At 38.6% G+C, this 22929-nt stretch overlaps 1 protein-coding gene across 1 annotated transcript in view; it reads right to left on the reverse strand.

Moving 5' to 3' along the window:
• Positions 1-22929, reverse strand: part of GABRG3 (gamma-aminobutyric acid type A receptor subunit gamma3) — a 329920-nt gene that overhangs the window by 55703 nt on the left and 251288 nt on the right. The window contains exon 6 of the mRNA XM_013954066.2: positions 40-177. Within this exon, the coding sequence (XP_013809520.2) occupies positions 40-177 (138 nt within the window). The remainder of the gene's footprint in view (positions 1-39; positions 178-22929) is intronic.

Genomic DNA, 22929 nt, shown 5'->3' on the forward strand with positions numbered 1-22929 from the left:
GTTTGTCAAATGAAGCAATGCCATTTATGTCATTCTTACCTGCAGAGGTCTTCACAATTTCTGAAGTGTTTCTAAGACCCATAAAGTCAAACTGATAGAGTCTCCAAGATTTCTGGTCAGCAGCCTCAACTGAATTTTTTCTCCATCTGTAAATCATTTCCTCTTTAGGGTAGCCATCTAGAAATTAAAACACATACATATATTGTATTTCATTAAAAAGATGCTGTAAAACAGTTTTTTTTTCATGTATTTATGGCTGTTTGGAATATCTACATTTCTGATTTGTTGCTTTACGGGTCATTTTGGTGATACAATTCAGCTGAAGAGTTTTATGGCACACCAAAATAAAACTATAATTCTGACAAAACTATGTTTTCATAATCATTGTTTTTTTTCCAGTGGAGACAAATTCTGATTGATTCTATCAGAAGTAGATCTCTTCAGCGATGCAGATGATTGTAGTAATTTGAGGTGCACACACAGGAATATACTGCTTGACATATGCTCTGAATAAGCTGTGCAAACTAATAACATGTTTAAAAAAGCCTATGGAGTAAGATGTAAACAAATGAAAAGGACAGATTATTTTAAAAGTGACAATAGTTCTAATGTGGTGTGAGCTACTGTATTTCTGAAATGAGCTCAGTACAGTGCAGCAAAGCAAATTTTTAATCAGCATGGGATTTTTAAAGTGATTGTGCTTCATACTGCTTCTAAAGGCTGTAGTATTAATGAGGCATCACCTGATCTCTACAGCTGAAATAGCTTCTGAAAGTCTTGTTTTGTCAATTAGCACTTAACAGTCATAATTAATTTTCATGCCCACTATTTAATTTCCTTTTTTATTAGAGACTGGCTTTTTCCAATACAAGTCCAGCAACAAATCTCCCATCGCCCTAACCATAATAATAGACCATCTAGAAAACAACAGCAAGCCCATCCCAGTTGACTAGATTGTTCTCTAATGCATAATCCACTAATTTCCTATCCATCTAATAATTATTAAAGTAGATGTAAATTACAAGGCAAATTAAAAGCAGAACAATGGCAATAGCCAGTTAATATAACTATCTCATCAGTAATTTTGAGTTCTGATAAATATTGATATTTGTGTTGCAAAACACCTTCTCTGGTCACGGTGCTGCTTCCTTCCTGCTTTTCCTGTAACTACCTTCTTCGCCTTGTTTAAGGATCTACCCCACTGTGACATTGTTATAAGGTGTGCATGACCTCATTTATCCCTCTTACTAACACAGCTTGAAAAATATCCACATGTCCTTCTTTTCTAATCTTTAGAAAATGACTGTGTGTTAATTTAAAATGCCACATTCACATATTCTCCATCAATGTAAATAAAGAAATAACCCATAAAGAACCCAACTAAATAATAACTAAAAGTCCCACTGTTTGCTATTAGAACTCTTGCTGCCAAGCAAATTTCACTGCCAGTTCTGCTGTAATGATCTGTGAGATTGATTTAAATGTTATTATTATTATTTTTTTTGCCTGGCAGATTATGGCAGAGGAGGCAGAGGTACAGTGAAAGAATTAAGGCTTTACAGGGTCTGTGAGCCTTGGCTCCATAGCTTGGCATCCTCTGAAATCTCAAGTCTGGCTCCTAATTGACTGAGATCTCTGATGACATTTCTAACTGAACAGCATTTCCATCTAGCTGAAAGCTCTACTTTCTACCTTAGAAACCTTCTCAAATTGGCTTCATTTTGGAGACTTGGATGCGTGCCTTCAGTTCATGAGGGAAGAGGCATCAAACAGCTGCCTCGCTGCATCAAGGCAGATATGCCCTCTTGCCAGCTGGCAGCGGCAGAGCAACCACTTCCCCAGAAAGCGGCATCAGGATCATGACAGAGGCTACCACGCAGTTGGTGTCCTAACTGGACCTGTGAGGGTGGGCTTGCTGTGTGTTATGAAAGAAATGAAGCCACCATCCTGTTGGACTCCCTGCAACAGCTAAAGCTGTAGATTTTGTCTAACTGCTAATTTGCAGATTTAGCAGGCAGTAGTTGGTGCCCCTTTCCTTGGCAACTTGCAGGTGAATTCTAAAATGTTCCCTCATTAAGATCACATAGGGTGCATCAAAATATTAGGCTCTTAAGAAGTTGGATTGTGTCTGCAGTAAGAATGAATATACCCGCAAGAGATATACTCCTGCAAAAAATAGCTTCAGAGAAGATGAACCTGTCTTCAGCCACACACTGAGTTCACTAATAGTTTGGGAGGAAAGACTGGTTTAGGGAGAGAGGGGATCTTGCAAATGTCAACATATTTCGTTTGACATGTTCGAAATTAAATATTTCAGCCCTGAAACATTTCATTCGAACATTTTAAAAATGAAACCTTCTAATTTCACTGAGGCTATTTTTTTCTTTTATTAGGATTTTACCATAATAAATAATTGCAGGTAAAATGTTTTAAATAAACTGGAAGTTAAAAAAAAAAAAAAAGATTTAAAACATTATTTTAGGTTGGTCCAAAATGAACTTTTAAAGTTTTTCCAAATTTCACTGAAAAAAAATTATGTGACAATTAGTCTTGAATTCAATTTCTTCCTGTTTTCTTGGCTTTTTTTCCACCCTCTGGCCACCCCACTCAAAATCCATTACATTCTTTGTAATCTTAGAAACTTGCTGTCATACGATCCAGGCATAGCTATTTATCCTGGCATGAGAAGCATGTGGTCAGGTATGAGTTCAGGAGATTCTCATCCTGCAGTATTTTTCCAAGATTCTTTGACTTAGAAGAGACAAATTCAATTTGAGAATACCTACTTTTAGTATTACTCATTTTCTTCAAACAGTAAGCAGCTGACTTCAGGAGACTCTGATGCCCTTTCAATAATAGTCCCCTTAATCCACAGTTACTGACATGTGCTCTTACAGTGCTTGGGTTACTTACATCAAAGGAGATAAGTACAAGTGATTCAATGAGAGTTGTTTCAACCTGTTAAAAAACTGCTGTTATGTTCTGATCCAGTGCCAGGTGATTTCACTTTTCAATTCATTTAAAGGATATAACATTTCTTACAGAATAATGACACATCTATTTGGACAATATATCACACCTAGGATTCATTTAACTTACAGAATGGACTATAGAGTATGCCAGTTCATCATGGTTCTTATTTCAGTGATAAGCAGTATTTCTTGTATAGAGCCTAATTGCTTCTAGCCCTCTTAGTGCTTCATTTTAGAAAATATCAGACCTAGAGACTTTGGTGCTTCCAAAAGAAAACGCATCCTCTACAGTTCAGCCCGCAACACAACTGAGAGTTTATTATCTATAGAAATGTTTGTTTCCTCTCACTTCCCTAGTATGACAAATGGCAGTAAATTACCTGAAACTCATGACCTTGTGGCATTCAGCCATCCATGCTGAACAAATTGGTATCAAGTGTATTTACACTGTCAGGTTGCTTTAGGTTATGTAAGAACATCCACACTGAGGCAGGCAGGGCAAAGCTCCAAGAGGACTAGCAGGTTGCCCCACAGTTGCGGTAATGGCTGCTTCAGAAATGGCATGGAAAGAAGACAAACATGACACTTTTGGGTTACAGCCTTCCCAGTTCTGGCAATCTGCGACTTAGGGACTTCTCAGCCAAATGTGTATCGGTATCTTCATTTTTCCTCACATGAATTTATTCAATTGTCTTTAAATTCTCCTGTTCTTTGGTCCTATGATTACTTTGTAGCTATTCAGATCTTCCATGGAATTTAGATTTATATGCTACTGTGTCAAAGAATTTTAGAAAGCATCTTGACCATTTGGATTTTTGTAAGACTAGCGCTACAGGCATTTGTAAAATCAAGTCAAAAACAAATTTTGTACAAGTTATTTCTTTAAAAGCCCACTGGGAAGTATGCATGTAATATTTCCTGCTTACTTTCACCAAACATATTTAATGGCTATTCCAGTTAATACAAATGATTTGTACCTTCTTTTTACTCAAAGGCTTAAATATATACATTTTTAAAGTGTACCACAGACTTTAATTCTCATGATGCAAACACTGCTAAGTAATAAATGTACTTTTTGCCATTTTGGAGGTGGACCTATTATAACAGAAAGTCAAATTGTCATGGCAACCTGCGAGGTTGTGTGGATTTTGTTTTATTTCCCTATCATTAGTTCAATAATTGAACTCATGTTACCACATCCACCACCGTATCATTTATAACAGATATGTTAAAAATATTTAAAGTTCATTCTTCATGTTCATACTGCCTCACTTTCTATAGAAACTAGGTGATTTGTGCAGAAGGATCTGCTGTAGTCCTAGGAAAAATGGGCTCTGAAAGTAACATCCAGAGGTATCATGAGTGCAAGTCCCATTGAAATTCAGGCTTGAGTTACTATTTAAAGTCAAGGCCAGAAACAACTCCAGGCTGGATGAGAGGCATATGCAATTACAAGCTGGCAGCTTAAAAACAGTCACGTAGCCCTGAAGCATGTTTGCTATAGGAGTCAGCACTGATGGAAAAGCAGCAGCTTCCATGCAACGGTTGATCTATCTGTGCCTATTAGTGCATGCTCCCTCTAAGTCTGATCTCCCCAACCTTACTGTTGGTCTGAAATCAATGCTTGATTTTTTTTTCACCTTCTTCTCTGTGAGAATGGGCCTGTTTCAGGAAGGGAGTGGAGGTGGAAGGAAGATAGCAGGGGGGAGGTCATGTCAAAAAGGACACAGACAACTTGAAAAACTGGTTTCTATCTGCAAAACTTTATTTGGAAATGTATCCCTGAAAAATAGCATAAATGGGAGACAGGGGGAAAAAAAAGCTCTTTCATTTTTTCAGATTCATTTTCCCCCTCCGTGAAATGTTTATTTTACTGCTGGTTCCTCACACTTGCGTTCACATAAACACAGGCAGACCTGACTTGTACAACAATAAATGAGGAAGGAATAATACAACAAGGAAGCTCTTCTCTCTTTCCTAGCCTTGGGAAAATCTGTATGCTCAGAGCATGCAACAAGAAGTTAATGAAAGCAGCAGCAAAGCTGAAAATATGGGGGAAGCAGGCAAGAAAGGAAGGGTGGGTTCAGTTAAGTATCTGCCAGGAGGCTGATGCTTGTGGCAGGAGTATATATTTGAAACATATAGCTGGATTCTGGGAAGGCTCTGCTTTTCAGGAGTGTTAGATACACATTCAAAGCCAGCAGAAAGTGTGATCTGAAAGACAAACTGTGTCGCTATCAGCTAGTACACAGAGTTTACACAACAGACAGGGAGGGAGTGTTGTAGATTTAATTACTGCAGATGAAGGTGTTTAGGAGAGGACACACAACACAATTGGAGGCAGGTGATGAGCAGCCCTTTATACCTTACTCATAACTTTGCTGGAATTCAGCTTGCTCTGATGCTACCCAGTAAACTCCTTTTAGGGCTAATGTGGATGCCTCTGCCAACACAGCCTCAGTCAGATGAGGGGGATAATGAAGTCCAGAAATGCACCCTTCTGTGGTACCATGCAGTGGATGACAAATCACATACTTCCACAGAAGCCGCCTGAGCTCTTTTTTTTGTTAGCAGGCTTTATAAATTCCTCTTCATTGGCAAGCAAATTGCATTTCTAAATCTAATCTTCTCAGCATTTCAGAGGAAGGGTTTTTTTCAGAGATCCATTCCCATGTCTGTCCAGTGTTTGGTCTAACTTAGAAAACATGCATGTTTTTGACTATGAGAATCAGCAGGTTTCCCTACGAAAAGTTATACTACTTTAGTTTTCATGATCACACACACTTATTAAGCATAATTAGATGGCAAAAAGAGCAAAGCTCCAGTTCAACTAGTTAAAAAAAAAAAAAAAAAAAACTTAGGGGATATAGCAATTTAATAGATTACTGTGTTTTCACTAGGAACTCTTTGGGATAGATTGAAGCAGAAGTAGGAAATGAGAAGAGAGACGTTTCATTTTGCTTACTTAAGACCTACGCAAAAAAATAATCTTGTTATTTAATGCAGATTGATTTCTCTCTGTCCACAAATGAAAGTGACTGGCTTTTCTCTCACTCACTGCTTAAAAATTTAATGATGAGGCATTTTAAAAGGCAACTATAATAGAAAAAACAGACATGAATGCTATAAAGATAGCTTTAAAACCTGAGGTGATTTTATTTCAACAGTTGTAGATAATTGCACTTAGGTGATAACTACAGCAGTTATAAACTTTATTCTTTGCCCTATTTGCTTGCATTGGTAATTGGCATCTTATTAACGGTACATTAGCTCATGGGAAAAAATCTACCAACACACCCATAACTGCAGAGTAATGGATCTAATACTGCCCTGATGTTAAAGGATACATCTCCTATTGAAGAGAATATGGTTTTCTACCTAAAAATGTGCTCTAATATGATTCTGATATCACTTTGGCTAAGAAATAGAAGATCCAGTCAGTATTGCTTAATTATTCTTTTACCCTAGACTAATTTTGTTTAGAGGGAAGTGCTAGAATGCTAACACAACTTACGGGTACATTATACAGCAGCTTAGCTCTTGGGAGGGACTCGTGGCATCAAAGGAGGAAAAGGGAAGTGCTGCTGTCAGAGGACCTAATCTGGTGCAAGTAAGTCCTGAAAGAAGGATTTTTTGTTAACCAGCTCTTGCAGGAGATAAACAAACATTCTCCTCATTCTTTGCCACTCATAGAAAAATTCTGATCTTGCCTCAAAGAAAAAAGGGAAGAGAATAAAAAGTTGAAGATGAGCAGGAAAAGAATGTAGAAGAGAAAGAACAGGAGTGGACTGAAAAGAGAGACAGAAGTTTTCCATCAAAGATGCTTTGAGATGTGGCTTTTCCATGTGCTCCCTTTCTCAAATAAGCATAGTTTCCTTTTAAAATCCAACAGATACTTCTCATATACTAGTGCTATGATTTTCTCACAAACAGTCCCATGCCTGTGTTCTAAACCATAGGTGAAATGGGGTTGAAATTACATTAAGAAAATAAGGCAATTCTGTTAATTTGTCACACCTTTGTACTCTGTCTTTATGTTCACCAAAAACAATTTTTCCTTTTTTGTTGTTTTTCAACTGGTACCAAGAGTGATGTGTTTTTGGAAAATGGTTGTTTTTATCATATTTTGTCCCTATAATTACACTTTTTTATAGTCTTGCAAAAGCCTTCACCTTTTCTGAAAAAAGTCTCATCTTACAGTCTGCATTAATGTTTTGTTATGCATTTTTATTTATTTACTTATTTTTACTGCTTGCTAATAGTTTTATTTGGAAGGCAATTTTCAGAAGCCTTGCACACAGCAATTGCTTTTGCCTATTTTGTTGCATTGCTCTGGCTAGCAAATTATTCCACTGCTAATTAGAACACCTGCTATATGTTCAGATTCCTCTGATTTAGCTATTCTGCATCCCCATTTTAACATCATTAATGGTAAATGGGCTCATCTTAAACTTAACATATTGGATAAAACTGTACCTTCTCCAAAGAGCATTCTTGCATGGATCAGAATACTTTGGGCATATATGAAAACCTTGTTTAGCCATATAAAGTCTTGTTCATACTTTTTCTTGAATAGATACTTCACCCCAACCTCCCGTTCTGTTGCATATCGAACAATGCAAAGATTTTACCCTTCTTAGTTTTCTGCAATACCTCTGCTTTGCAGAAAAAACTGAAAGTCCTGAAACTGTTTTTCCTAGTTCAGGTTCTGTCCTGAATGTGTCTGGAATATTTACTTGTTCTCTTCTCCACATATTTAGAAGTCTTCTGCATATAAACAATGATACCAGAAAGAGATGGAATTTCATTTTCTAAGTCCCTGTACTGATTTTTTCCTCATGATGATCTTGTGATGCTTCACATCTCTCTGTCATGAGAGTTAGACCAAAGAGTAATCCAGGACTTTATTGATAATGACGTTAGATATTTTTTTGGTAACACAGATCATATTTCAAATTTCTATTGGCTGTGAGACTGCAGATGGTGATTCCAGGGAAGAGATAAGCTTCAGAAACAAATGGTAAAGAAAAGGCCTTTCAGAGTCTGCTCAATCCCGTGCTGCTGCACCACCCCATGCTAGACCTTATATACCCCAGGCAGCTATGCATAGAGATGTGAAGCTTCTCCTGAGCACTTAGCATTCTTGGGATGTGGGGAAGAAAGACTCAAATAGCTGGCAGTCTCATCTCTTAGCCCTTCATTTACCTGACTTAACGTGGCCCTGGATATTTACTGAATGATGCTGAGAAATCAAGAGCTAGATATACTGTTGATGAGAGATCAGCCTCATTATTATCTTGCTAAATATGTACACTGAGTTCTGTAATGGAAAACAAACAGTGCAAAATGAATACTTTAGCAGGTAAAATTTTGTGTTTGGCTGAGTGCATGGACTCAAATAACAACACAAAAATCACTTCTCTTTTACAGTTTGTAACTGACTAGCAAAAACTGTTATGCTGCATGCATGATTTTCTCATGTCCATTTAGATATGAATTCTGTGCTGGTTCTGCTGAGAGCAGATTTTTAGGTATTTCACAAGATTTTCGCTGATATTTGCAAAGTTTGAGTGGCTGCATACTCAAGTAGCATCTCAGGCAATGGCAATCACCAACAGTTTTCTGTATAAATCATGACTCTTAATTCAGCCCTACGAAAGAGGAAGCCAGCATAATAAAAAAGAGCAGATTAAAAACATTTGGATGAATTAGAGCAAGTCAAAGCTCATATCATCAGAATTTAAAACCAACTGGTGCCTACATTTGGACAAATTAGAAAACAAAGCTATAAAAAAACAGCCAAAGTGGAACATAAACCCTACAGCTTGTTAAAGGAATACCTGTCAATTCTACAATTCTTTGGTCTGCTGACATTCTCTATAGCGAGGATGCAGCCTCCCTGATTTATTCATTTAACTTGCACTTTTGTTGAAGATACTTAGTGAAGTAGCCCTTCTAAAACAAGTGCCTAAATTGATCATGACTACGCTGGACAGAAGTGCTGCAGAAAGATGCAGGCTAAATGAGGGCAAACGCCTAATCTGGAAAATACCTTTTTTTTCTATTAACTAGGGCACCTCAAATTTAGGTGAAGAGTAAGTGTATAAATTAAATGGAATATATTCCATCAAATTTCTTTAACACAAAGATACGTGCATTAAAGATAGATCATAAATGCTCAGTATCCACTTCAACTGCACTGGATAATCTTTGATGAGAAACAAGTAACATAATCTTGCCTTTACCCCTTTTAATGGCAAGAACTAACTGTATCTTCAGTGTAGGACTACAAAGATTTCCCTATGACTATCCTGATGAGGCAGACAAGATTGTTTACTTCAGCCATTATTTTGTTTTACAAAGTGCTGAGGAAATGTGTTTGGGCTTGCCTGAAATCATATAATGAATGAGAAAAGATGCTGATGGAGACTCAGAGCCCTAGTAATGTGAAAAAACAAGGCCATACATAACCCAGGAAATGAAAGAAAATCTACCTGTAAAGTTTTTTTACTCCATGGAAATGGAGAGAACTGGACAGAACATAATTTACTTACAGGAAGGTTCTTCCTTTCTTTAACATTTAATCTATACAAGCTTTTTACTTCAACACTTGATATAAAGATTTTTTTAACATTGAGCATTCATTCTGTGTTTCTCACATGGAGATGATAGGATCTGAAGATTATGCTAAACATTCTTAAACCTTATATTACGACTGCTACTCAATAATTAATATGTATATTATACATTAAGTATGAGTGCAACTGAAGAGGGATATACATTAGCAGTATAGTAATGCAATATTATGATTAAAAGATTACTATAATCAACATGCAATATAAGTAGCTAAGCTATTCATTTGTACAAAGTATATTAAAAGGAATTGGCAAGGAATATTCTACATTTCTAAAGAAAGACAGGAAAAGTTCATATTCTCATACAAAATAATCATAATAATTGGTTAAGCAGAGTTGAAAAACAAATGACATTCACAGTTTGAAGACAGCTGTTAAAATGAAGTAGTCAGAATACCCACAGTAGTATTAGCATCCACCTATTTATCAGTGCCCAATTTCCTGGGCTGGAAGAACTCTACAACCTATTCATATTGTCCCTCTACAGAAATTTTCCAGAGTGGGATACGATATTGGGGGTGGATGTACTAGAAAAATCCAATTTCAATTACAAAAGTCATTGCAGTTATATAATCAGCTGGCACAGTCCATTCAGTTTGTGACTACCCTGAACTGCACTTTTACAAACCCAATAGAATTTAGATATCAACAATACTTTTTCTGAATTACCATGAAACCCATTTTAGGCTTCACAGAAGCAAAGCCTTATAGCTTACAAAAGCTGTCAGAAATGTGCTATACTCAGTCAACATAGTATTAATGGAAGCAAGTTGCAAACTGAAGATTACCATGAAAGATCATTATGACCTTTTTATAGGTCTTTTCAGAATGCATCATGAATGGTTAATAAAAGGTAAAACACCAGAACATTCAAATTGAAAATACAGCTGCATTTCCAAGTACTGTCATTTCATTGTAGAAAAGAGCAATTTGCAGTATAAACTCAAAACTAAACACAAAATTTCCTTTGGCCTGAGATTAAGCAGGGTTAGCTTTTAAAAGATTTTTGAAATACTGGTGTTGCTGGAAAAGATAAGCTTACAAATATTTTTATTGGAAGACTCATCCCTCTGTTTTACATCACAGTATAACTTAACGTGTAACTGACATTATTGGAAAATCTCCCTGAACAAAAAAGTGGTTATTTACAACTAGAGTCTTCCTGTCGGATTTTTTCAGTCTATCAGCTATTTACAAAGAAATGAATGGAATCTGCTTGTTCATGTGGCTATTACCCTTATGTAAGTATATTGCCAGTCGTTTACAAATGTCAGATTGGCACACATGCCCACGTTCACACCAAATAAGCTTTTATAGCCGTGTAAAGCAAGGCAACAAAGAGAATTCTATTTTTTGTCATATTTTGCTAGGTTTCAATTTTATCTCCATAAGACCTGTCTGCACCTTATTGGCATAGCATGCAGGACTAGGCAACTGAAGGTAAATGTTAACATACTTTTTGTATCCCATAACACTTTGAAAAAGACTAGTTCCTGAGAAGGTCATGGCTAAGATGTAATATCTCTGTTCCTAATAACAGCTCATCAGAAATTATCTGAGGAAAGTAATTTTTGGATGAACATGATGTTTTGTTGAGTCTGATATATTTATAACCATGATCAATTAAATTAGGAAAGGCCCTGCACTGTTTTCCTTTAGATGTCAGCAACAGTATTATGATGAATTGGTAAATACATTAATTTTGAATCCACTAAATTTGGCCTGCATCTTCTCTAGAAGCATTTGTGGACATCTTGGTTTGACATTTACTTTCCAAGCATCTCAGGACTGTATTTCTCTAGTCAACACCTTCCTCTTCCCAAACTCTAATATTTGTATTTAATTTGATCTCAAGATATTGCTTATGGAAATTAGATGATGTTCCTATGTAATGTACCATTCCAAGTATTCATGTCCTTTCCCCCCTTTTGAGGTACACATGTATTCATCACGGAGATCTTACTGTGATGCATCTGTATATCTCACTGTCTTAATTTTTTGCCAAGGTATGTTATTATTTCCAGTACACGAAACTGTTACTGTAGTTAGTTTTGTTTTAGTTCAGCAATAAAGTTCTTTCTAAAGCTACTAAGGAGTCATACTCTCTTTCTTTTCTCCCCAAATCCCCATGCTGACTATAAATCTCAGTGTCTCGTGTTATACAAGAGGGTAAATTCTGAGTCTCCTGATAGCTTCTTTTTTCAGTTTTTGGTCCCAGGCACTAATCATGATCTAAATCTCCTCAGACAATCAGTTATTGCTCCTAAGATTTCAGGACTGTGGCTCAGCTAACGCTGAAGAACCCAACTCACTTATATCCTTGCCTAAAAAAACAGAGAACAGTCATACTTCTCTCATGCATTCCAGTTTTCCATGTAGTGCAATATTCCTAAACTCCCAGTTTCACCGACAGCTTTGGCTTTGGTTAACTGAGAAGTATTAAGATCAAATTATTCAGTTTCAGAACAAGGTACTACCCAAAGTAAGACTGCATACCAACTGCCTGTCTTTTCATTGACACCCTTTCCCTACAAATGTAGAACAAAACACTCTTTAAGCTTTCTCCAGTTTTGTTCTGCTTCCTTTCTTGCAAGGCTTTATAACAGCGGCATTTTGTAGCAGCATGCAACACAACTGACTCCAACGGCCCCAAATCCTCTGAAGGCTACAGTTCCTCAAAGTACTTCCAGGGCAGCAGGCCTCACTCAGCTCATTGACCCGAGAATGTGGTGGCTACAAGGGCGCTCCAAGCTCTGTCAAAGCATTCTTGCCTGCCACAACACAGGGAGCCTAGCAGCCCTGTACCAGCTTTCTGGCCTGTGGTTGAGTGGCAGTGCAATTGCCTTTCTTGCAGCAGTATTAATGGCAATATTGCCAGTTTTGCAAAGCAGTGTCCAGGTTCTCTCAGCATAATTTGTTTTGGGAAAATGTGTGCCCATGTTACTGAAAGAAAATATTTATCTACGTTTCCAGTTCATGGGAAACCTTTTCTAAAAAATTGTGTGTGTGTGTGTGTGTTTATATTTAGACAAAAATCATCTCATTATAAAACAGTAAGATTCTCTGTGTAAGATCCTGACTGTGAAAATTCCTTTTTTGGAATTTTTGGGACAAGTCTAGTCTTAGCTTCTTCCTAAGTTCCCCATTATTCTGCATTCTTGTTAATTCTCATAGCCTGGCACAACTTTCTGAACACTGACTTCCTGTTCTTCTGAAAAGTGCACTGCTGCCTCTATTCCAGACCCAATATAAATCATAATGACAACTATTAAAAAAAAAAAATCCCCAAATCAGAAAGTCAGAACCTCAGCAGTTTTTGTTTCATATGTCTCTGGGCCAAGTTACTGTAATTAAATCTTTTTTAGCCTGGTTTGCTTAGGAGATGAAGCTTATGTAATTATATTCCTTCTGTATGTTTATGTGTGTGTAGTCTGTCCTTGCCTCAGTAACTTTTGAACCCACTCACCAATTCTAGTGAAAACTAACTGAAAAAGCTAAGTCTCAAAGGTATTATATTCTGTGAAATGAAGCTCTCAAACAGGGGAGACATTTTCTACTAATGCCCTTAAAAGAAGGAAAAGGCTGCAGCCTTATTAAAGATCAGAGAATGCCAACAGGCACTTATCCTCAAGTTGCAGTCCTTGGGATATTGGCCTTCATTATTTTCACTGCTCCTGCAATCACAAATGTTGCTGACACCAGGAACACTGTGCTGAATGTGATGCAATTTATGCCACCAGCCACTCCGATGGATTGAGAGGACTGGTCCAGCAAAAAAGGGGAGGGGAACAGAGCACCTGTTCTTAAAAATATATATGTGGACCAGTCCAGTCCTACCACCCCACACATTTCAGAGCTCAAAGCCCCATTCGACACTTCTCCTGACATTGTCTGTAGCATATCATTTCCTTTGTGTTGCCTTCATCACGTATTTCTCCAGCAGTGCTACTTCTTTTAGCATCCCTCCCAAAAGATCTTTTGCTGCTACCACTCACTGTTTGGCTGACAATATATTTAATTGGGCCCTAGGTTGCCGTGCTTTGTCCAGGGACAAACAGGGTATCTCATCCATCAGCCTATCAACAGGAGAAAATATGTCATCAAGGGAGCTTTCTGGACTTTGCTTTCTGCTTCTCATCAAGCATATTTTTTTCAACTGTAATAGCTGACTTTGCCCTGAAGTGCTATTATTTCATGCCACTTACATTCATTTGAAGATGATTCAAAATGTGCCCCACTCAGATAACCACTGACACCAAGTCTTCTCCACCTACATTACCTTAATCCATTTGTGTTTCTGTTGTTATCTTAAATTTTAGTTCTGAATTTTCCTTCCAGGCCTGGCTGGAAAGCCAGCATTTGCTTTCCCTGAAAGTATTTTGGAAGAGGTATATGTTTTAACTATCTTTTTTTTTTTTTTCCCCCAGCTGTCTCCTAATCTTTCTGGGTATTTAAAACCCAGTGTAAGCAATCTTCATTCTATCTGTTCACTGAGAACAGATTGCTGAAAATGCTAGAGGCAGCTGTCATTCAAAACATCCCCGGAACTGGAAGCCCTGCTCTGAAACACACAGCAGCATACCACTGGGAGAGAAGCATCACAGAAGGACAGAGCAAAGGGATTTGAGTGCAATGGGCTCAGATGGTTGGTCTGAGTCTTTGAATCTTGGACCAGCTTTCCAAGGCTCTGGCACCAGCAAAAGAGTCAGCAGAATCACATGCTCTGCTGCCGCAGACAGCCGACAACTGCTTACTTTGCCTGGTTTAGAGCCTTCTTGCTTGCCAGGAGCAGGCTTTTAAAGGAAGGAAATCAAGATGGCAAGAATAAATGCACAAGTGAAAAAAGGGAGTAAAGAGTGCCCTACTGGCCAAAATATGCTCCTTGACATCACAGGCCAGAACAAAGAGAAGAAGGTAAGAAGGGCCCAGGAGGCAGCATTTGTTTTCTCTTTGGACCTAAATCCCATTATGAGAAAGGAACAGGACAAAGTTCAAACTGGAGTATGAATATGCTGAAAACTTCTAAGTATCTGTTATAAGCTTTCCAGATCAAGAAAAGACACAATTCAGTGAAAGTAAGAGTTCCCTTTCTTGAGTGATACGCCAGAAGCTGATATTCAGGCTTAGTTTAGTAATAATAAAATCATGTTTCTCTTGACTAAAGGAAGAAAGAGAAGCAGCTCCACCACCCACTTGCTACAGCAGTGTATTTAGTTGCACAAGACTCCCTCTCCTAATTGTCAACAGTTTCCTATTTCTTTTGAAAGGGGCTACCAAAGTCCAGGACTGCTTGAACAGAGTCATGCAGTTCCCTTATCTTTCACAGAAATGAAACCATCTGTAATCAAACCAGCTGTCTGGACAAGACAAATCCTGCCCTTTTTCTACAAAAATTCCCCCATGGCTGCTAACCTGGCAATCTAAATAAATGCATGCACAGAACATTAACTGTCCTGGCTTTTCAGCTGGTTTGGCAAAAGAAATTTTCAAAGAAAGAAAACAGTAGTAACTGTAATACTATCATAGAGCAGAGCAAACAATGAGGTGGCCCTTTCAGCACTGAGTAACCCCTCTCTCATCCATCAAAGTTTAGTGGACTTCCATGAATGAGGCTGTGTATTAAGTAAAGGGTGAAAATCAGCTGGGGCTGAAAGTCCAAACTTACTAGCAATAGCACAGATAGGCAAATTTGACTAGACTATGAAACCAATTACTCCATCTCAGAAAACACAGAGCTTTTGCCACAGTTGGCCAGGAGAAAAAAGTATTGTCTCCTGAAAGCATCACCTCTACCTTCTCTCTCTCTTCTTCTTTTTTTATAGCCATATATAACTTATATGGACTCACCCTTCATTTCAGCACCTCCCATATGTGGATGAAAAGGATTAGAGAAATGGCATAGTGAGGAACCAGATGGGACAAATAAATTGTCTCTACCTTCTGTTGTTCAGTGGTAGAGACAAGACAGGATGTTCACTATACTTCTTTTACTTTGGGGAGAACATGAGGGTAACACCCACTATTTTAAGTGTTTACTGACAACTTTGTAAAATTTCAGTATCCTCCCCTCTTTCCGATCGCTCTATGTATACTGCCATTTGCTCCCCAGTGCTTCCTATTGTGATATATAATGATTTTGAGCCTCTCAGCCATTGTATTATTAAAAGAAAAGTATATATTTCTCATGTTTCTAGAGATGCTAATTAGCATGCCAGAGATGCTAATTAGCTGGAGTGCTCTTTACTTCAGAACATCAGGACCACACATGTGAGACGACACTATGCAAACATCCTCTCTATAACTACTACTTTCTGTGAAAAGATAGTTATATTTTTTTCCTGACGGCTCAGACACTTCTGGTGCTTGGAGACCTCTTGGTTTGCTTCTCCTTATAAAATGTCATCAAATCTCTGGGGAAATACTTTGGGTCTATATTTCTCCCTATTTTTTGATGAGATTTAGATATGGGTGAGAGTTATTTATAGAAGGTTCTAATGGCTACAGATGCTTTGGAGAGATCATTTCATGAGGCGCATTTCCCTTTTAACTGCACAGAAGTCGAGAATTTTAAGAGTGAAAAGTCACTTTTTCCAACTCAGCATCTGATAATGAGACAGCACCTGCTGCTCATCTATATTATAATGAAGCCAAGCAATGCCCTTTAAAACTGGCTACATTTTGAAACTGAATTATGACATATGGAGAGGTAGATGTTGATGCTGCTACATAAGCTGCCTAGCAGCTTGCTTTAACTAGGTGCTATGTGTAAGCACAGTAAGATGTACATTTTAACTACAAAAAGGACCACAAAGTATAACCCTTAATATAGACTGCTTCAAGAAGAGTTTGTATAAACCATAAGGAGAGAGGGGCTGTAGGGAAAAATTCTTTCCAGTGAGCCAAGTACTGACAGATTTTCAATTAAACTCTATTAAAAAAAGAAAAAAATCTGGCGACTTTAAAAGCAGTGACTGACTTGACTGCCTGTTTTTTAGTATCAGAAAGAATGTGTCTACCATTGTGTATTTCCTGCATTCTCTCTAGATACGATAGTATAATCAGAGCACTTTTAGGGAAGTGCAGCTGCAAAGCTAAAACTGTCCTATGGCTGGAGCACAGGATATTTAATGGCAGAGTTAGGACTCTGGCAGTGATGAAGCAGCTCATCCTCAGAAGACTTTTGAGACTTAATTATGGCTTTGTCATAAGAGCCAGGAGAGGAAGTGCCTAGCTGTGCTATTCCAGAGCCAGCACTAGGAAGCCACCAAGATCCCGTTCCCAGTTCTCTTTGGCTGAGGAAGGCAGTAACATATACTGATTAAGATTTGCTCTGTCCAATATGTTCATTCTGCTGGTGGCTGAGAAGGTGAAGTAAAGACCTTACCTGTTCCCTACCCATGGTGGCAGCAGACAGGGATGTGCTTACACTGAGTTTGCTCTGTCTCCAATCTTTTCTACCTGCACATGCTACTCACGCAGGGGCACAGAGAGCCTGACATTGATCTCAACTTGGAGACATCAGCCTCTATTTCCAGAGGCTGCAACAGGACCCCTTTGTAGATACAGATACTTGACGCACAAGAAGCCCACACACCCATCAAAATTACACCATCATGATCCTTATGATTGCTGAAATATAAAAAATGCAACTGAAATTGAACACTACGGTAGCCAACATTTATAACATACACAGAATGGGCACAGACTTCTGAATCCCCTTCCATGGGATTATAAAATGAACATTGCCAAGAAAAGGGAGTTAGTAAAACAGCAGTACTGAAGATATGCAAGATACCAAATTAGTATTGCAACAAAAAACTTCATAGACTGCAAGTGACAGGCTGCTCTAAAAATTTTTCCATCTCCTTCCATCCTCCCACTGTACATCATTCCTTAATTTTAATCTCACTACAGATCAATTTGGCCTACTGTTTTAAAGAATAACAAGAAATAGTGCTTTTGTAAATCTGAAAAAAATTAGTGGTTTGCTCTAACGGGAACTTAAAAGCACATAGATTAGCATTCTGAGTCGAGAAGGAGCTCCTATCTGTATTTTTTCTACAAGTCTTTATGTTTGAGAAAAAGACCATGCAGAACCTTGGTGCTAAATTCAAAAAGTCCATTTGATTTGAAGGAAATATCATTGCTGGCATGACAACTACTTGTTTCAGTGAGATGTCAGATATTGTTTAAAATGAATAGCCTGGCATTATGGCTAGGTATGATTCAAGACATTCTTGATTCTAGATGATCTGATGAGAGATTTCTTGAATTCCATTTGCCATGTGTCATTGAATTAACTACTTTCTGAGAAGAAAGCACATTTCTGTAATAGACTACTTTACTGTTTATAACCTATATGGATCAAAGTCTGATTTTGCTCAAGCTTTCTCATTTCTAGGAAGTCACTCATAAGACACAACCAAGTGAGTCTGTGAGTCATGCAACTGAATGCATGCCTGTTAAGGCTAAAGACAGAATGGCTTTTCTCTGAGACAGCACACTTTTAACTCTGAGTCAGTCCCATTCAGCTTCAGTGTGTCTCTCCCGGTTTTCATGATGGTTTACACTCTTATACCCCTTCCCTGAAGAACAGACCTCACTGATGTGAGTGTAGTCATTCTGCCACAGGGAATTATGCAGATATTCAAGACCTTTGCCTCTAGGCGATTCAGGTGTGCAGCGGAAATGGAAGGCATTTGAAATCCTTGTTGCCAAGCATCCTAATTCTATTTTCCACTGCACACCTTCCCTGCTACTCAAGGGTGATAATCTAAAACATCTCATTTACCACTAACTTATTTGGTGTCTGTGATCCCCTGCAACAACTCTAATGTTCGACTGGTAAATTCCTTTCCTTTCCTTACTGCTGACCAGCATAATGCATATTAAATGGAAGACACTGAATTACTCAGACAGCTTCCCAGGTTCTAAATTAAAACTGTAAAAACTCCAGGAAAAGATCAGGTGAGTTCAGTGAAAACCCTTCTGTCCAAAGGGCTGCAGCAGTTAAAAAAATAATACAAAACAAATGAAAGGTTAAAAACAATAAGAATGGGGAAATCAGTCTGAAAATGGAACAATTCCATGGCAAAACACACTGTCACCTGGAACAGGGTGCTCATCTTCAGTCATCCTATTTAAAAAAATTGAGAATAGCAGGAGCTGTGAGATGAATTATAGGAATGGCTGGATTCAGAAACAACCTTTGCATGAAGAGAGATTGAAAAGTTTGGGACTGTTTGTTTCAGAAAAAAGACAAATAAGCGGTGTAGACAAAAGCTTTCAAAATAATGAATGATATCAAGAATATGCCATGAGTGCTTCTAGATGAGTCCCCATAAAATACAAAAAGAAAAGAACATGTTATTAAATTCAGAAGGCACAAAATTAAAAAAAAATTAGAATTATTTTCTAATGAAGTATGCAGTTACTCAATAAAATTTATTGCCCAGTGACAGTAATTATTGAAGCCATTGTTAAAAAGTCCCAAAACATTAAACTAGTCTACAGTTAATTCAGACACCAGGATGTATGCATTAGGATTTAAGAAAATGAAATAGGGGTTGGGTAAGACAGAAATCCTAATTTCTTTCCAGGGTACATCTCGACCTATACCTGAGAGCATTAGGAAGCTGGTTTCTCTCCAGGTGGGTGCGATGCTGTCTGACAAAGCACCCCTGGGTCACCAGTGGGGAAAGGAAGGCAAAAGGGCTACTGTCACTGCCTGCCAGGACATCTACCAGTGTTGAAGGACTCAGGACCTTCCTCCGCCTTTCAGCTTGAGGTGTGTCGGATAGTGGAGGAGCATGGAAATCACTGGGCCTATCCTTTCATCGCCTGATTAGCTTCTAACATGTCTCCATCAGCGACCCAGCCAGCCAATTAGTCCCAGGGAGGTACAGATGTCCAGCCTAGCCGGGTTTATGAGTGCTCTGACCCTGGGAATGGTGCAGAGACACTTGAACTGGCTGCAGAAGAGCTGCTTTGGCTTTCTGAATAGTTCCCCCAGGCTGTGTCCCAGTGCAGCAGCTGGGCAGAGAGTGGCAACTTGGAGTGGCCACGTGACGCTGTGGAAGCCCAGGCTTAGCTGCAGGAGGCTTCGCTGACTTTAACCCAGCTGCACGGAGCAGGCACGTGCTGCATTGCCAGAGCAGCTCTGCCTGACACCCCAAACCTTGTGAGGCAGGCAAGCTTACCATCTATATTTTAACTGTGTATCTGTGACAACGACAACCAACTGATGTTAGCCCTCTTCCAGGACCCTAAAGGAACTGTAATTTAAGGTGGAAGGCAAGACAAACAGCAGGCAGCCATCAGCTTACGATCTGACCGGAATTTTGGTCTAATTCTGACCTATGCAGAATCCATAAACTTCACATATGCAGACTCCCAAATTAACAAAATCATTTGCTTTTCTCTTGCAGAGCTTTTCAGAAACTTCATGTATTATCTGGTGCTAAAATGTGACGCTGGACTAGATGAAGTGTCTGGTTTGATCTTGCAATTTCTGTACTTTTAATGGCAGAGGACTTATGTTAATAAAATGCTGTTTCTTCTGTTCTTGCACATTCATGAGGTGTGAGCCAGGGTAATTTTCTTCTTTGTGATATTAAGTACAGTTAAAAGGGTAAGTTCTTTTCCAAAATAGCTTGGAGAGAAGTTCATTCTTTAAGTGTTCTTCACACTTTGCTGATAATGCATTTCTTGTTTATGTCTGGGAAACAAATATATCCCTTTTGTCATCAGTCTTGGATCCCACTACACTTCTGCTGAGGTCTCCACCCTGGACACCATTCCAACAGTTATGTTGTAAATCATTTCTCTGCCTCAGGACCTATATTTGCAAGGTCAATTGCTACTGAAATGATGATTACTATAAAGATGCTATATATAAAGTGGCTGACAATCAGAGTGTCCTTGAGCACTGACTGTAGGAGGTGGCCACCATCCCATTTTCTGCACCAGAATAAAAGTGTAGTTAACCAGAATACTGTTGACTGTACTGTATGGTCCCAAAGAGGAAAAAACAGAGAAGCACAGTCCCATGATTTCATCTCTGGTATTAATATTGAGCAAAAATGTACCCAGAAAAATCTTTAAAATTAAAACTTTCACAGACATAATATTGATCCTGGCTCATAAATTTGCTTCTTCTCAGATAATTATAAATAAATGTGCCCTTACTGCACATTTTCATATTATAACTGGAACCCAAGTCTGCATTCCTTATCTGTTATGGAAGAATGGAATCTAATTTTTCCTTTATGAATATAAAGCTGCACAAAGTAGAGCAATTCAGAATTTCACAAGGTGACTCTGAGTCTTTCTGGACTGATGCCAGTTCCTGTTCTAGTAATGCCTGCTCCCTCTACGTCTCAGGAAAGCAGAGGGGCAGAGCAGGTAAAAGCAACAGTTCCCTTTTCATATGGGAAGCCAGCTTGGCTCCCCGCTCCTCTCCATTTCAGAAACAGACTAGCAGAGGAAGCAATGCAGAGGTGACGTGATTGGCTGCAGTTCATCACGGAAGACTAACAAGAGAGTCAGGAGCAGAACTGAGGCCTTTCGTGTCCCAGGCCACCTTTGCTACATTACATTGCTTATCCCAATGGGTAACTGGTTTCTGAATATACTATTGCATGCTTGAGATGATCCTTCAAAATGTTGCAAAGTCATGTTGTTAGATAGGCATGTTTTAGGATCTGTACGCTATCCGGTCTTTTGACATTCAAGCTCATAGCCTTGAATACTTTGGTTTGTCTGCTTATTGCTAAACTTACTAACAGTTCTCTCTGTACATGACCTGCAAACTGGCTTACTGGACAATGGCTAAAGCATCACCCTCACTCATAGGTTCTCACTGTGGCATTAAAGATATAAAAAGGGATGTACAAAAGGCAAGCTGTGAAAGTCAGCATTTGGATCTTTCACAACAGAGTCTGAAGCAGGAATCGTTTGGGAGGTGTTTAAATGACAATGCTAATAATGGCGATAGGAAGACAGGACAAAGCAGTATTTACAAACACAGGAAATGATGTTTTAGGCAGAGCAGATACTCAGGAACACAGCTGAATCCTGGCACGGGACCTTATGACAAGGACAAGGATCTGCTGTAGGAAGTAGTTTCATTACTGGGCTATGAAAAAATGGAGGGGGGAAAAGCAAAGTTTGTGCTCTGACACGAACTTGACATGGTGATGTTCTAAAACTTTGCTTGCAAAGACTTAGCACTTTGATGACCTCAGAGGATTTGCAATACCCAGGCAGCAACTACTACTATCAGATGCATAAACACAAGATATCCATTTGATATTTTTATCTTTCTTTGTTGATAGAATAGGGTTTTTTGTACCTAGAATGTCTCAAATTGCAATGGATAATTCAGGCAGGAAAGCTTAGGCTTTTGCCATCCTTTGCAATTATTAAATCTGAAGGATTTACATAATGGTAACATATAGTTAATTAAAATTCACTCTTAAAAAATAAAAATCACAGTCACTGAACGAAACAATAAATACTTATATTATGTTATCAACCATCTTTCCTCACAAAACACAGCACATCTAATATATCTGGCCAAACTGAACATGTGGAGTAGTTTCTTCTACAGTTCCACATTTCCAGGTGACTTTTTCTTTTCTTTTCTGATTAAGCATTAATAAAATGAAGACTAATTTTTCACCACCAGATTTTTTTTCCAACTGTTTCATTAATAATCCACTCAATATTCTTAAAGAAACAAAACAGCCAAAACCAGATGCCATGCTGCACTGGACCTTGAGGTGGGATCATCCAATAAAGAACAAGCATTCTGCAGCCTCCTCACAGCTGGTGCCAGGAGCACAAGGTGACTAAGGCACTTGGGCAGATACAGACACCTCCAGGCTCCTCTTATGATATTTTATCTGGGTAATTACTGTATCCCAGACACCTAACTAAATGGTTCCATTTACTCTAGAATGACTAAAAACCTTAGGACACAGCATCACACCTATTTGAAAGGGCCTTAAGCCATCATGGAAAGGTTAGTAAGATTATTTAATGTGTTCTTGATTGAAAATGTTTCTAGCTCCGAGTTCCCCACTTTTTATTAGCCAAGTCTCACTTTTGTTGCATTTTTGTACTCCTTAGTCCCTCCGCTGCTCTCTGGCACCATTGCTTCACACCCTGAACCCTCTTCAGCTCCACTTCCCTAACCTTGATCCTCTTTGCATGCACTTCCCAGGACCCCCTTGCTTGGCCCCTCCAATCTTTGTCACTCTCGACACTTAACTTATTCCCTGCTGCTGTCACACACACCCCAAAAAGCCCACCCTTGCCTC

This window comes from Apteryx mantelli, chromosome 1 (assembly GCF_036417845.1).
Source record: "Apteryx mantelli isolate bAptMan1 chromosome 1, bAptMan1.hap1, whole genome shotgun sequence".
Classification (NCBI taxonomy): domain Eukaryota; kingdom Metazoa; phylum Chordata; class Aves; order Apterygiformes; family Apterygidae; genus Apteryx; species Apteryx mantelli.